General features: G+C 39.7%; 1 protein-coding gene across 1 annotated transcript in view; it reads left to right on the top strand.

The window, feature by feature from the left end:
* Positions 1–15,645, top strand: part of TTN (titin) — a 275,821-nt gene that overhangs the window by 61,456 nt on the left and 198,720 nt on the right. Inside the window, exons 46-59 of the mRNA XM_061135156.1 lie at positions 7,460–7,738; positions 9,498–10,061; positions 10,602–10,883; positions 10,983–11,261; positions 11,838–12,116; positions 12,208–12,486; positions 12,604–12,891; positions 13,003–13,281; positions 13,367–13,648; positions 13,743–14,021; positions 14,132–14,410; positions 14,513–14,791; positions 14,919–15,206; positions 15,332–15,610. Coding sequence (XP_060991139.1) covers positions 7,460–7,738; positions 9,498–10,061; positions 10,602–10,883; positions 10,983–11,261; positions 11,838–12,116; positions 12,208–12,486; positions 12,604–12,891; positions 13,003–13,281; positions 13,367–13,648; positions 13,743–14,021; positions 14,132–14,410; positions 14,513–14,791; positions 14,919–15,206; positions 15,332–15,610 — 4,215 coding nt within the window. The remainder of the gene's footprint in view (positions 1–7,459; positions 7,739–9,497; positions 10,062–10,601; positions 10,884–10,982; positions 11,262–11,837; positions 12,117–12,207; positions 12,487–12,603; positions 12,892–13,002; positions 13,282–13,366; positions 13,649–13,742; positions 14,022–14,131; positions 14,411–14,512; positions 14,792–14,918; positions 15,207–15,331; positions 15,611–15,645) is intronic.

The following is a 15,645-nucleotide window of genomic DNA, read 5'->3' on the forward strand; positions in this document are numbered from 1 at the left end:
AAGGAGCAAGGTTCAGTGCCGAGGAAAGTGGCATAGGATTCCACAACCTGTTCATAACAAGCTTAGTGAAAGAGGATGAAGGTGAGTACAGGTGTGTAGCTACGAACAAATCGGGCATGGCCGAGGCCCGCGCTGTGCTCACCCTCATTTAAAGTTCTCCCTGCCATGTGTTAGCGCCTCCATGGTGATGAGAATTGATGATGCTTTCACTTTTTCCAAATTATGTAGATCTGATACGTTTCCAAATACATCTGCTCTATTTGAACACATTGCTTTGAAAAAACTCCGGGAAAACACTTTCTTTATGTGGAAATCTCTTGTTTGTAACACATGTAAATATTCTGTCATCTAAACCGTGGGATCATCACCTGTGTCAATTCTGCTGTGACGCATCAAGCACGATTAAACATCTCCTTGGCTACCTACTCGTTGGCACTTCTGCTTTACCTTCCTTCCTCCTCCATAAAATGTGTGAGCAGCATGCATTCTCTCTTAGTAGATAAACTGTCTATATAAAGTGTGAAATGGAAGACCATGTCAGACGACCACACAGACAAATGGTAAGGTAAAATCTCGCTGCTCGGAGTAGAAGTCCTTTTTGAAATAATAACCCTTTTTCATCCAAATTCATGCTTATTTACTCAGAGTTTGAATGAACCAAACAGCAATAGAAGTCAGCTTTGCGCAGTTGGTAACTAATTCTATAATTTGTTTTACCTTGTAGTCTTATTATTTACTTTTCGCTCTTTAAAAAATATTTTCCTTATTAATATGCCTTCTCTTAAGCATTTTAACTCTTGCTGGTGTTGAAGGGACCAGTGGTGCTCCCTTGGTGGATAGAGTTCACCTGGACATTTGCAGAATATGCAAATAAACATCTTTCCACTTTTGGAACTGCTTCATTTCCTCAATTTTTGAGAAAACATTAAGTATAAAAATGCAACATTAATTTGATACTGGCCTGGGATGAGGAAAGGGCTACTGTATCTCATTTACATATAAATTTTAAGCTGTAGTACGATTTCAGAAGCTTTAGAAAAAGAAGGTGGGATACTTTTAATATTGAGGCAGTATGGTAATTTGTATTTCAGATTACATACAGATAGTAAGGTAATTAGCCTTCCTGTCATTTTCCTGAATTTTATTTTTAAAACTAACTAGAAATTAGTAAGTATTCAAATTTAAGATGTATCAACATATATGTTTCTAAAGTGACTCTTTTGGTTTTTCAAAATTATAGTAAATTCACAAAATCCTTAATGTACCTATGTGCCACTGTGAACTGAATTTTCTCTTATAAAAAGATGTAATAAATACAAGGAAATTTAGTCTTCCTGTATAAAAACAAAGGGCTAGCCCAAAAGGCCTCAGAGGCAATCATTCAACTCTGATTATGTGTCCTTCCAGTCAGTAGTAACTTCTCTTAATATAATTCAGAATGCATTTTAGCTTTGCCACAGTTGACAAGAGGAATAATCGAATATAGTAATTAGATTGTGAAACTTTTCTTCTTCCAGCTCTATAAATTACTGTTATCTAATGGCTGTTTTCCACCCTGAGTTGAGCAATGTTTACATACCATGACCATATTAAATATACTAATTTTAATTGAATTGTAAAACATTAGTCATTTAAATTTTCAAAAGAATCCACATATCCAGTTATGTTTATTATGTTTCTTTCATTTGTCAAATTTTTTATTCCCACAGTGGGAATTCCCTAAAAGCCTTTCAAATTAAAGAAGAAACCTGGGAGTATATGTAGGATCTAGACAGAGCAGTCAGGCTTAATCACCACCCTCCTCACTGCCCCGCAGAAGAACATTGGCTTTGCTTGCTTAGAGTCAATAACTTGTCAATATAGATACACTGTTGTGGAACTATCATTTCTGTTTCAACCAATGAGCACACAATACCTGTGGTCGTAATTATAGATATGATGTAATATATCACATCATAAATCCCTGAAATAAAACTAAGTCTACAGTTTAGAGACTGGGGGATTTATTCTACTCTTAATCACATAATGGATGTTTAAATAAATTACAGATTCAGGTTATGACAAACAAGCACACTTTACCCAAACATTATACAGCATCACAATAGTTCAAACCTGTTCTTAAAAAAAAGAAGAAAAGTTTTATTGCCTTTTTGGATTGACAGAAAGAGCTGTAAACTATACTTTTATGCTTATAAAAAGGTGGGCTTTATTTGATTTTGCTCATTAGAATTCTGTTAGTCTCAGGAGCGTTGAACTTGAGGATATTCAAAATAGCAATGACTGAGTAAAGAAAAATAAGCCTTGCCCACACTTGGCTTACTTACTGTTATAATTACAGTTATAATTCCATAAAAAATTAAATGGAATTTTTTATTTTCCAGCTCAATGGCATATAACTTAAAAGCCTGAGATATTAATTTCTTATGCTAGATATAAAATAAAATAAAATTGTACTATGCATAGTAAAATCTAGACATAATTATTAGCTGTTAATACTGCATGTATTTTAACTATACCTTTCATGTTTCAGCACTCTTGAATTTCATTTAATATCTTTTTATGGTTACTATACCATGTTTAGAAGAAAGGGAAAACACTGAAAATATTTCAAGGTGTTAGTGAGTAGGGGTATTTTCACTATATTGACATTCACTCCGTTTATAGATATTTTGGGAGTATAATTGAAGAGAAAGCTGACATGAGTGATAACATTATAGATTAAATGTGAAGTTATGTGGTCATTAGAATGTGAAATTAATCAATGTTTTTACAAGTTACTAATTGAAATGATAAACAGTTATTTATAGATAAGTTTTATCAATATATTTATAGCCAACAGACACTGGAGTCTTGCTCTTTACTGCTTATACATTTGTATTAAAACATAAGACTGTTCCCTGTAATGCAAGTGGAGTGAACTAATACAATAGTCAAACTACTTTTAGGTAAAGTAATAAAACTATTATTAACAGAGCTGTTCTACATACCTAACAAATTTAATGAAAAGCTAATCCCTTGTTATCAAATTACATTTCTTTCATTCTGTTCATGAAACTTTAAAGAACATCTGTTATCCATTGCTTGTTTTTCTGTTCAATAAGACTGTATAGGTATTTCTTGTGCAATAAAATATAATCAAATTTTTAATGCTGGAGTTTTCTCTCATTTCTGATTCTCCCATTTTCTTAGCATAAGCCTCATTATAAAAGCTTTGCTGAAGTGATGTGGCAATTTACACATGCAAAAGAAGCCCTGCATTTCTAGTAACTGAAAACAGTGGTTCTCTTACAAATTCAGATCAACCATTTTCTGTAGCCACTTATTTTTAATAATGGCTTCAGTTTATAAGTAGTAATTAAAACATAGTTGTTTTATTTTGGAAATAAACAGTCTTCAATTTGACAATGAGGATCATTCTTAAACTCAAGAAAATTCTAAATGTAAGAAATAAGTATGGATCTTTTTAGACATTTATTTAAATAGTCCTCAATTCTTTTTTATTTAATATTTAATATTAAATTGGTTACTTAATATTTATTGGAATTTTTAGTTAAAACTTTTGTTTTAAAGAAAATATTTGGATTCAGAATTCTTTTATTATTAATATTTAGCCAGCAGTTTCACAAACTTTAGAATTGAGACTATCACAAAGGAAAACTCATAAGAACATCTTTAAAATTTATAAACTCTAACACAAATGAAATGGATTTGCATCAGTTGCATCAGTACAGTATTTATAATCATATGATATAACAAGCTAAGGTTAAAATTTTAGAAATGTACTTTTTGATAAATTAATCTCATGATAATTAAATTTCAGGAATAAAGCAGAAGATTGTCGCCCGGTGTGTAATTCTTTGACTTCTTCGTTTATTTAAGTAAAATTGATAGTAAAATAATAATCATTTTTTCCCACACAGAGTTTTCTATTTCTCTTCTGTCTGCCGAGGAAGAAGGACCTCAAACCTCTAGCTGTGACCTTCAGTTATCTAACAGAACTGAAACACTTGAACCTTTGTCTGAACCTTCCCTTTATTCACCTAAATTTGATTCCAAAAAGGAGGGCAATGCCCCAGTTTTCATCAAAGAAGTGTCAAATGCTGAAATAAGCATAGGGGATGTGGCGAAGCTGTTTGTTACTGTCATTGGCATTCCCACACCCCAGATACAGTGGTTCTTTAATGGAGCAGTGTTAACCCCTTCAGCTGACTACAAATTTGTGTTTGACGGTAATGATCACAGCTTAATCATTCTGTTCACCAAACTGGAGGATGAGGGAGAATATACATGTATTGCCAGTAATGAATATGGGCAGGCAATGTGTAGCGCATATCTGAAAATAAATCCTGAAGCCAAGGGCCATGAAGAACCAGAATCGGCAGAGGAGAAGCCTCTGGAAAAGCTCCAAGGTCCTTGTCCTCCTTACTTCCTTAAGGAGTTAAAACCAGTGCACTGTGTGCAGGGACTCCCCGCCATCTTTGAATACACGGTCCTCGGAGAGCCTGCGCCCACCGTTCTGTGGTTCAAAGAAAACAAGCAACTTTGCACCAATGTTTATTACACTGTCATTCATAATCCTGATGGTTCCGGGACATTCATCGTCAACGATCCTCAGAGAGAAGATGGCGGTCTCTATGTCTGCAAAGCAGAGAATGTGTGGGGTGAGTCCACCTCTGCAGCAGAGCTGTCTGTGCTTCTGGAAGACACAGACATGACTGATGCCGCCTGCAAAGCAGCGTCCACACCAGAGGCTCCGGAAGGTTTCCCACACACATCGTTAAAGGACCCTGCACTTGAGACGTTTGACTCAGAGCGGGAAGTGGTAGCTTTCGTAAAAGATACCATTTTGAAAGCTGCTTTAATTGCAGAAGAAAAACAGCAGTTTTCTTATGAGCATGTGGTTAAAACCAATGAACTAAGCAGTCAAGTTACTTTAAAAGCTGAGCAACTGCAATCCACAGTCATGTTGGAACACGATATGCCTCCTCCTGAAAGCACCAGAGAACTTCTTTCCATCAGTGGCACTATTCATGTCCAGCCTATCAAGGAACTACCTTCCAATTTACAGCTGCAGATTGCCCAGTCTCAGGACACCCTCCCCAGAGAAGATACTCTGATGTGTCAAGAGCCTGAGTCACAGGGAGTTCTATCAGATACGGAAAAAATCTTCCCAAGTGCCACGTCCATAGAGGAAATTAGTTCGTCAACAGTTGAGTCTCTGCAAACTTTATTAGCTGAACCTGAAGAGCGCTATCCACAGTCATCAATAAAAGAAACAACAGCCCATTCATATCCGACCTCTGTGGCTGAGGAAGTACTTTTATCAAAAGACGAGACAGTGTCTGCAGTGGACAGAGGGCAGAGAGAGACTTCTCAAAAGCAAGAGTCACAAAATGCTCTCTTCCTGAATCAGAGCTTAGCTGAGGGACACGCCCAAACTTTCCAGGATCCTGACATCACAGTCTCCAGGGTCCCTTCTGAACACACATGCACAGAAAGTGAAATTTTGATGGAAAGTGTGGATCAACTAGATAGTGTGGGGCAAGATTTTGCAGCCAGGGTTGAGGAAGGCAAGTCCTTAAGGTTTCCATTAACATGTGAGGAAAAGCAGGTACTGCTCAAAGAAGAGCATTCTGACACCTTGGCATTGCCCCTGAACCAAACCGTGGAGTATAAAAAGGAGCCTGTGGCAGTAAATGGCGTGCAGGAGGTGCAGGGAAGTGATTTTCTTTCTAAGGAAAGTTTGCTTTCTGGTATTCCAGAAGAGCAGCGATTAAACCTGAAAACTCAGGTCCGCAGTGCTTTGCAAGCAGCAGTGGCCAGCGAGCAACTGAGTCTTTTCTCTGAATGGTTAAGAAACATTGAACAGGTGGAGGTCAAGGCCATTCACTCTACCCAAGAGCCCGACTGCATTATGTGCACCTATCTGATTACCTCAGTGAAATCTTTGACAGAAGAATTAACCATCACTATTAAAGGCATTGATCCTCAAATGGCTGACTTGAAAACTGAACTGAAGGAGGCGTTGTGCTCTATATGTGAGGAAATGAACATTTTAACAGCTGAGGAGCCTGGAATTGAGAAAGGAGCCACAGTAGTCTTGCAGGAAGATCTTTCTTTTTCCAGCTCACAGAAGCTTGAAGCAATCACTGAACTAGAAGTTGAATCTAAGTATCTTATCTCGAAGGAAGAGATCAGTTATTTTAAGGTGGAGAGTCAGGTCAAAGCGGCGGGTACCACAACTGCTTCTGCTGCTGTTTCTGATGAAAAACAGGATGAGATACCAAAACCATCAGAGGAAAAAGAGAAAGTCTCTGAAGGTGGTACTGAGGAGGCTGGTACAGCAGAGATACAGGAAGCTGAGGCTGAGGAAGACAGGAAGCTCAGAGAGCGTGGCCCTGATGTACAGACGCCCTTGGTGGACACAGTTGCCGAGGAAGGTGACATCATAAGCCTCACGTCATCCATGACAAATGCCAAAGAGGTGAATTGGTATTTTGAGAGTAAACTGGTCCCTTCAGATGGAAAGTTCAAGTGTTTACAGGATCAGAATACATATACGCTAGTAATCGACAAAGTAAACAGAGAGGAGCATGAAGGGGAATATACGTGCGAGGCCTTGAATGACATCGGAAAAGCAGCAACTTCAGCAAAACTCACTGTGGTCAAAAGAGGTTGGATTTTTAAGGACTCAGTGGATCAAGCTCTAACATTCACTGGGTTGTAGTGACTTAGGTTTCATCACTGAATTTTCACTTACCTGCCATTGCCAGAACTTATTTAGAGTAAAAATGAAATCACAGACATAATCATGGTTATTAACTCTTCTCCTTTTCCCTTACTGCCTTACTGGGTGGCATGTTATAGTTATACTGCTATTTATTTAAAAAATAAATGTATTTTCATATATTTCATAAAACTGATAAATGTTTTCAGTCTATTTCTATATGAAAATACTTTAGTGATATGTAATCAAAAGCTGTCAGTGAACATCTAGTTACCCTGAAATCATCAGTTTCATTCTTAAATTCAAAATAACCATGATTAATTGTCTATTTGTGTTTCTCATTTCGATTTCTTTCTTTTTTTTTTTTTTTTGCTATTGTTTCACTGCATCACTTTATTTAGTAGATCATGTTTCTTTCACGTTATTCTGAGTATTCCTAGTCAGCATGGTATATTAAAAAAATATATCGTGTTGTTATGCATGTAAGCCAAAGCATCACATTTTTCACAATTCACTGGAAAATAACAATTGAATATGTTGAAAGCTGCTCATTGTCTTCTTTTGCCTTCAATGATCTTTCTCATTTTCCAGTCACTTGTCTTAAACTGCTGCAATCCATCTCACCAATTTGAACTGTTTTACTCCATTAACAGCAACAAAAGTTAGAAGGAAAAGAAAAATGTGAGGTGCCTAGTAAGGAGGCGTGCTAACAGCCTCTGCTTCCCTTTGCAGCTGCTCCAGTGATCAGGAGGAGAATTGAGCCCCTGGAAGTAGCCCTGGGCCACCTCGCCAAATTCACCTGTGAGATCCACAGCGCCCCCAATGTCCGCTTCCAGTGGTTCAAAGCTGGACGAGAAATCTATGAAAGTGACAAGTGTTCTATTCGGTCTGCAAATTATGTCACCACCCTGGAAATCCTGAGAACCCAGGTGGTTGACTGTGGCGAGTACACCTGCAAAGCTTCCAACGAGTATGGCAGCGTCAGCTGCACGGCCACCCTGACCGTGACAGGTAAATGCCACATGCAGACACAGCCGTCGTCCCATTTGTACCATTGCCTGTTTTCCTTTCATACAGGCGCAGGAAGTGTATGTTCTACCACCTGGAGAGACCAGTAGCCAACGTGGTAACTCAGTGGCTCCTGCAGAGCCTGTGAGAGAGGAGAAATTCTTGTTTACAGTCCTATTTCTGACAACAGCTAAAGGAAAAAAAAATAATAACTTGTCATTTCAAGAGGATGTCAAGGAATCATACAAGCAGTGACTCCTGATAGTTTGGTTTGGGGTTTTGTTTTGTTCTCTTTCTTTTCTTTAAATAGTCTTGCTTGCCCCTTAGTAAGAAAAATTTTCAGGACACTTTGGTGCTGCTAAACAATAAATGATGTCCCAATATATTTAATAACTTGGACTCAATTAACCAATTAAGAACAGGAAAAAGCAGAACAGGAAAAAAAGGACAGAGCATAAGACTGAAGTTAAACAAATCGTAATAAGAGGTAGGGAGGTATGACAGGACTCCAAGCTAGGAGTTTCACCCTAGGCTTTATTACTAATTTAAAAATAAGAATAACTGCACAAATATTCTGTTCTTAGTTTTCTAATAATATACAGGATGACTGTCAAGTAGGTAACACTCAAGTCTTATTAGCAAAAAATATTAGTAGCTCTTTCCTTTCTCTCCCTTCCTTCCCTCTCTGTCTCTCTTGCTTTCTCTCTGCCGTGAGAAAATGTGACTTTGAGCTTATGAATTACGGTTTGGGATCAGGGGTGGCAATGACTCGTGTTGTTGACAGAAGCCATGCACTAAATGTCAGGGTGGGCCTGTCCTTTGGTCTTCTTTTCCTTTTTGAAGTTTAGTTGACTTCCCATATTACCTTGACCTTCTTCTCCAACGAGAGCATATGGAGGGGGAAGACAAATGCAGCACACGTCATTGACTTGAAGACGGGGTGACCTATAGCTTCCTCTCCTCCACAACTCTTCCATGTCGGAAACTCCACACCCCAGGCCCACAGTGACCCATTTCAGTGGTTTTTGCTTTGCAATCAAAGAATATCTATGCCACCAAGTGCATGGCATTATTCTTAATGACACTTCGAGAAATTTCTTTATCCAAAATAGGCCTGTTCAGTAATGGAACTAACACTTGAGCTTGAAGTTACAGAGGAAAGAAGAAAGAGGAGGATTTTGTTTAACCAGAAAGAGAGGTTCCTAAAGGCTTTCTTCCAAATGCAGAATGGACATAGAAAATTACTGCTATATATATATATATATTTACAAGTTTGAAATGGTTTAGCAGATGCATTTGTAGTTGAAACATGAGGGTTAGACTTTACAAAACTATTCAGACTTTTTCTATCACTCACTTAATATCCCTGCTCTTCAGAAAAGTCAAGAACATTTTCTTTATATTCCTTATACAGTCTTCTGATTTGCAGAATTAAAGTGCCAGTTGAATTGCTTATCAGATAGTTCAAACAATTAATCAGCTAATAAAATGGACAGATCTTTAGCAATTGTAAGTTAATGTTGTGAAATAAAAGAAGACCAAATTTTCTTTTATTTCAAGTGCTGTCTTGCTCCGCTATAAAAAAAATTCTCATCCCTTTCCTTTGACGCATCTTTTCATCTTCTTAATACATTACCCTACTTTAAATAATGTCTCATGTCTATCTAAAGCTATAACTCATCTCTTCTTTTTCTTGGAATATGTAATTACAGCAGGAGCTTTGTGGGGACAAAATATAACACTGAAAACATTTCTCTTACAGAGGCATACCCACCAACCTTCTTCTCCAGACCTAAGTCCATAACGACTTTTGTGGGTAAGGCCGCCAAGTTTCTCTGCACAGTGACAGGCACTCCCGTGATTGAAACCATTTGGCAGAAAGATGGCATGGCCCTCTCACCTTCCCCTACCTGCAAGATTTCAGATGTAGACAACAAACACATTTTAGAGCTCTCAAATCTTACAGTTCACGATAGAGGAATTTACTCCTGTAAGGCTTCTAACAAGTTTGGAGCTGACACCTGCCAAGCTGAGTTGGACATAATTGACAAACCACATTTTATTAAAGAACTGGAGCCTGTACAATCAGCTATCAATAAGAAGATCCACCTTGAGGGCCAAGTAGATGAAGACAGAAAAGTCACAATTACATGGAGCAAAAATGGGCAGAGGCTCCCCCCTGGGAAAGATTATAAGATCTATTTTGAAGATAAAATAGCATCACTTGAGATCCCGCTGGCCAAACTCAAAGATTCGGGAACCTATGTTTGCACAGCTTCCAATGAGGCTGGAAGCAGCTCCACTTCCGCGACAGTAACTATCAGAGGTAAGAAGTGTGTGAACAATGTTTCACTCCCTTCTCTGCAGGGATGCCTCAGTAGACAAATTGTTCACACACTGCAGTCGGCCCATTTTGTGATGAAAATGATTTCATCCCAGCAAATGTTTTGGTTTGGGGAAATCCTGAAATTGTTTGATTTTATTTTTTTAGTCTTTTCCAGCATTCGCTTACTCTTGTTCGTTTCAAGCTGTCTGCCATTAACATAGCTTGCTTAAAACTACTTCTAAGAACTTTGAGTATCTGGGCAATCCTTAAATATCTTCTTTCATAAAACTGCTCTTTGTCTAAGTAGAATGTGTTTAGTTTTGTTTTTGTTTGTTTATTTTTAAATCAAGAGTCTGGGAAAATGTTTTAGAATCATAGAAATGTGGAAAGCTATTAAGTACACCACAACCTGTTCAGGAATTTCATGAAGATATTTTGTGTGTGTGTTGTGTGTCTTTTTATTGTGTGATGTCTACTTTGTGTGTGTGTGCTTTATGCTTCAGATATCTTTTCCTTTTCTCTTTTGTTAACTTCATATAGAGCCACCATCCTTTGTGAAGAAGGTGGATCCTTCTTACTTAATGCTCCCAGGTGAATCAGCACGCCTCCACTGCAAGCTGAAAGGCTCACCTGTGATCCAGGTTACTTGGTTTAAAAATAACAAAGAACTTACTGAGAGTAACACAATCAGAATGTCTTTTGTCAATTCTGAGGCTGTCCTTGATATTACGGATGTAAAAGTTGAAGACAGCGGGACTTACTCATGTGAAGCAGTGAATGACGTTGGCAGTGACAGCTGCAGTGCTGAAATAGTTGTCAAAGGTTTGTTGACTTGATCATAGTCCATTGGTTTTTAAGAAAAAATTTTCTTTTTAACTGTTTGTAACACATAACTTATACAATACTTTCATGCTCTTGTAGAACCTCCTTCTTTCATCAAAACTCTTGAGCCTGCAGACATAGTGAGAGGAACAAATGCCCTCCTTCAGTGTGAAATCGCAGGCACTGGACCATTTGAAATTAGCTGGTTCAAGGATAAGAAGCAAATTCGAAGTAGTAAAAAGTACAGGTTGTTTTCTCAGAAGTCCACTGTGTCCCTGGAGATCTTTTCTTTTAATAGTGCAGACGTTGGTGACTATGAGTGTGTGGTTGCTAATGAAGTTGGGAAGTGTGGCTGTGTTGCAACCCACTTACTAAAAGGTTAGTGCTTGAAAAATTGATATCTCTTTAATGAATTGTCGAAATAGCTTTCTTAGCTCAAGGAAGTAAAACTGGTACACTCTCCCCTTCTCCTAATTTTTGAAAATACGTTTTGCCTTCGGTTTGACCTAAGACCCTGGGGACAATGCAGTCTTTATCTTGAGGCCAGTGTAAATATTGAGTCTCTGATGGTGGTGGTGGTTTAGTTGCTAAGTCGTATCCGACTCTTGCGATCCCATGGACTGTCGCCCACCAGGCTCCTCTGTCCATGGAATTTTCCAGGCAAGAATACTGGAGTGGGTGGCTATCTCCTTCTCCAGGGGATCTTGCAGGCCCAGGAATTGAACCTGGGTCTACAAAAGTGAATTATGCAATAAGCGATTTTGTCAGCTGATAGCCATGTATCTTTGCATCTTCTTCTTGCATGGAATTGTAATACCTCTTAAATTGGATTTCTTTTTCTAATCAACCAACACTATGGACTGGATAAATGTAATCAAGATAAAATTCTTGAATGCACATGGTGTCAAAGTGTTTGGGAATGATCAGTTTTATATGCTGTCTTTCTTTAACTAGAACCACCAACCTTTGTAAAGAAAGTAGATGATTTTACTGCACTGGCGGGACAGACGGTTACCTTACAAGCTGCCGTGAGAGGGTCAGAACCCATTTCTGTCACATGGATGAAAGGACAGGAGATCATTAAAGAAGATGGAAAGATCAAAATGAGTTTTGCCAATGGTGTGGCAGTCTTGATAATCCCTGATGTGCAGATTGGTTTTGGTGACAAATACACATGCCTGGCTGAAAATGAAGCCGGAAGCCAAACGTCTGTTGGGGAATTAATAGTTAAAGGTTCGTGGAGGAACGTTTTGAATTGATATTTCCTTTAAAAATGAAACCTTAATCCACACTGCAGAATTCTAACTATTTAATACCGTTGTAGAACCCGCTAAAATCATTGAGAGAGCAGAACTGATCCAAGTGACTGCGGGGGACCCAGCCACGCTGGAGTACACAGTCACAGGCACCCCAGAGCTCAAGCCAAAATGGTACAAAGATGGGAGACCTTTGGTCGCCAGTAAAAAGTATAGGATAAGCTTTAAAAACAATGTTGCCCAACTCAAATTTTATTCGGCTGAACTTCACGATAGCGGCCAGTACATGTTTGAGATTTCCAATGAAGTGGGCAGCAGCTCCTGTGAGACAGCCTTCACTGTCTTAGGTTAGTATCCTTAGAAACCTGTGCTCCCATATTCCTTTGAAACCCAACTGACAAAACCCTAAAATCACTGCTCCCTTTTCTGCATTGTTCTTTCTTCCCTTCTTGTGCCATGAACAGATCGAGACATTGCTCCATTCTTCACCAAGCCCCTTCGCAACGTGGACAGTGTGGTTAATGGCACCTGCAGGCTGGACTGCAAAATTGCTGGCTCCCTCCCCATGAGGGTGTCCTGGTATAAGGATGGTAAAGAAATAGCCTCCTCTGACAGATACAGAATAGCCTTTGTGGAAGGCACAGCCTCTTTGGAGATAAGCAGAGTAGACATGAGTGATGCCGGGAATTTTACCTGTCGAGCCACAAATTCTGTGGGAAGCAAAGACTGCAGCGGAGCCCTGATTGTGCAAGGTTGGCTGGAGACTGTGCCTTTCATTCTTATGTAAATGATGTTCAACTTAAGGTATCTTCCTTTCAGTGGCACCTCTTAACTCTTTGAAATTCTTTCTTATACTCCTTTAGAACCACCCAGTTTTGTAACTAAACCTGCATCAAAGGATGTCCTGCCTGGCTCGGCTGTGTGCCTGAAGAGCACCTTCCAAGGGTCTACCCCTTTCACAATCAGATGGTTTAAGGGTGACAAAGAGCTGGTTTCTGGTGGAAGCTGCTATATCAACAAAGAAGCTTTAGAAAGTTCCCTGGAACTGTATGCAGTAAAAACCACCGATTCAGGCACATATACCTGTAAAGTCAGCAACGTGGCTGGAGCTGTGGAGTGCAGTGCAAACTTGTTTGTAAAAGGTTTGCAGAATTTCCTTGACATCTTTGAGCTACCATTGTTAGTTCTTGCTTCTTTCTCACATCTCTGAATGACTTCCTTCCACAGAACCTGCCACATTTGTCGAAAGGTTAGAACTGTCCCAGCTGTTAAAGAAGGGAGACACCACCCAGCTCGCCTGCAAAGTCACGGGCACCCCTCCAATTAAAATAACGTGGTTTGCAAATGATAGAGAAATTAAGGAGAGCAGCAAACATAAAATGTCTTTTGTGGAGTCCACTGCAGTTCTAAGACTTACAGATATTGCTGTCGAAGACAGTGGTGAATATATGTGTGAGGCTCAAAATGAGGCTGGCAGTGACCACTGCAGTAGCATTCTGATAGTCAAAGGTTTGTGTCCACATCGTCCCTTGTGTCACCAAAGTTATGGCCTGGGGCACAGACTCCATTCGCATTAACTCAAAATGATTCCTTTCCACTGTAGAGTCACCTTACTTTACCAAGGAATTTAAGCCCATTGAAGTGTTGAAGGAATATGACGTCATGTTGCTGGCTGAGGTGGCGGGCACGCCTCCCTTTGAGATCACTTGGTTCAAAGACAACACCACACTTCGAAGTGGCAGGAAGTATAAGACCTTCATTCAGGATCAGCTGGTTAGCCTGCAGATCCTCAAGTTTGTAGCTGCGGACGCGGGTGAATATCAGTGTCGGGTCACCAATGAGGTGGGCAGCAGCACTTGCAGTGCCAGGGTGACTTTAAGAGGTTAGTGTCAGTGCTAAGGACGGACTGGCTTCTCTTTGGAGTCAATGCTTTTGTATTAAGCTGGTTTTGCTCTAGAGTCAGTATTGATTGAGAATTCGTTCTTCCGCTAGAACCCCCAACCTTTGTAAAGAAGATCGAAAGCACCAGCTCCCTTAGAGGAGGCACCGCTGCCTTCCAGGCCACGCTGAAGGGCTCCCTGCCCATCACGGTGACTTGGCTAAAAGACAACGAGGAGATCACTGAAGATGATCACATAAGAATGACCTTTGAGAACAATGTGGCAAGTCTGTACCTCAGTGGCATTGAAGTCAAGCACGATGGGAAATATGTTTGCCAGGCCAAAAACGATGCAGGAATACAAAGGTGTTCCGCAGTACTCTCAGTAAAAGGTTGGTTCAGAAAGCTCACTGTGGGTTCTAGGGAAAAAATGCAGATGTAAGCCTTTAAGCAGAGCCATTCACAACCCACACCTATCCCTTTGTTTTCCACAGAACCTGCAACAATCATTGAGGAGGCTGTGTCTATAGATGTCACCCATGGAGACCCTGCCACTTTGCAGGTTAAATTTTCAGGGACTAAGGAGATTACAGCCAAATGGTTTAAAGACGGCCAAGAATTGACCCTGGGCCAAAAATATAAAATCAGTGTCACTGACACTGTCTCTATACTGAAGATTATTTCTACAGAAAAGAGAGATAGTGGTGAATATACTTTTGAAGTCCAAAATGATGTCGGGAGGAGCAGCTGCAAGGCTAGCATTAATGTCTTAGGTTGGTACAGCTTTTCTGTGGCGAGGAACTGGGCATTTCTATGCTCTTTATCTCTTTCACTTTTAGAAAAAAAGTATAAATCAGTAGATTGACTTTTTTTTTTTTTTTTTGCTTTTTCATTGCATAGATCTTATCATACCTCCATCATTCACCAAAAAGCTGAAGAAAATGGACAGCATTAAAGGGTCTTCCATTGACTTAGAATGCATAGTGGCCGGGTCACACCCCATAAGCATCCAGTGGTTCAAAGATGACCAAGAAATAACAGCTAGTGAAAAATACAAGTTCTCTTTTCATGACAATACTGCCTTCTTGGAAATCAGTCAGCTGGAAGGTTCAGACAGTGGCACCTACACTTGTTCTGCCACTAACAAGGCAGGACACAACCAGTGCAGTGGCCATCTGACAGTCAAAGGTTGGCAAATTTTGTCTCTGCCTCTCAAGAACTTACTGCTCTCTCATTTCTTAATTCTTTCCTTGACTGATCAGTTCTAAAATAAACCTTCCTTTCCCCTTTTGCTTCTTCTTCTTTCACCCCAGAACCCCCTTACTTCCTGGAAAAGCCACAGTCACAAGATGTCAATCCCAATACAAGGGTTCAATTAAAGGCACTTGTGGGTGGCTCTGCACCCATGACAATAAAGTGGTTTAAAGATAACAAGGAGTTGCACTCCGGAGCGGCTCGCTCAGTCTGGAAGGATGACACCTCCACCATCCTGGAGCTCTTTTCAGCCAAAGCTGCCGATTCGGGGACCTACATTTGCCAACTGAGCAATGATGTTGGCATAGCAACCACTAAAGCCACTCTCTTTGTGAAAGGTCTGGTCTCTCTATCTTCTCACTGTCTTGCTTGC

Source organism: Dama dama, chromosome 33, assembly GCF_033118175.1.
Source record: "Dama dama isolate Ldn47 chromosome 33, ASM3311817v1, whole genome shotgun sequence".
Lineage (NCBI taxonomy): Eukaryota > Metazoa > Chordata > Mammalia > Artiodactyla > Cervidae > Dama > Dama dama.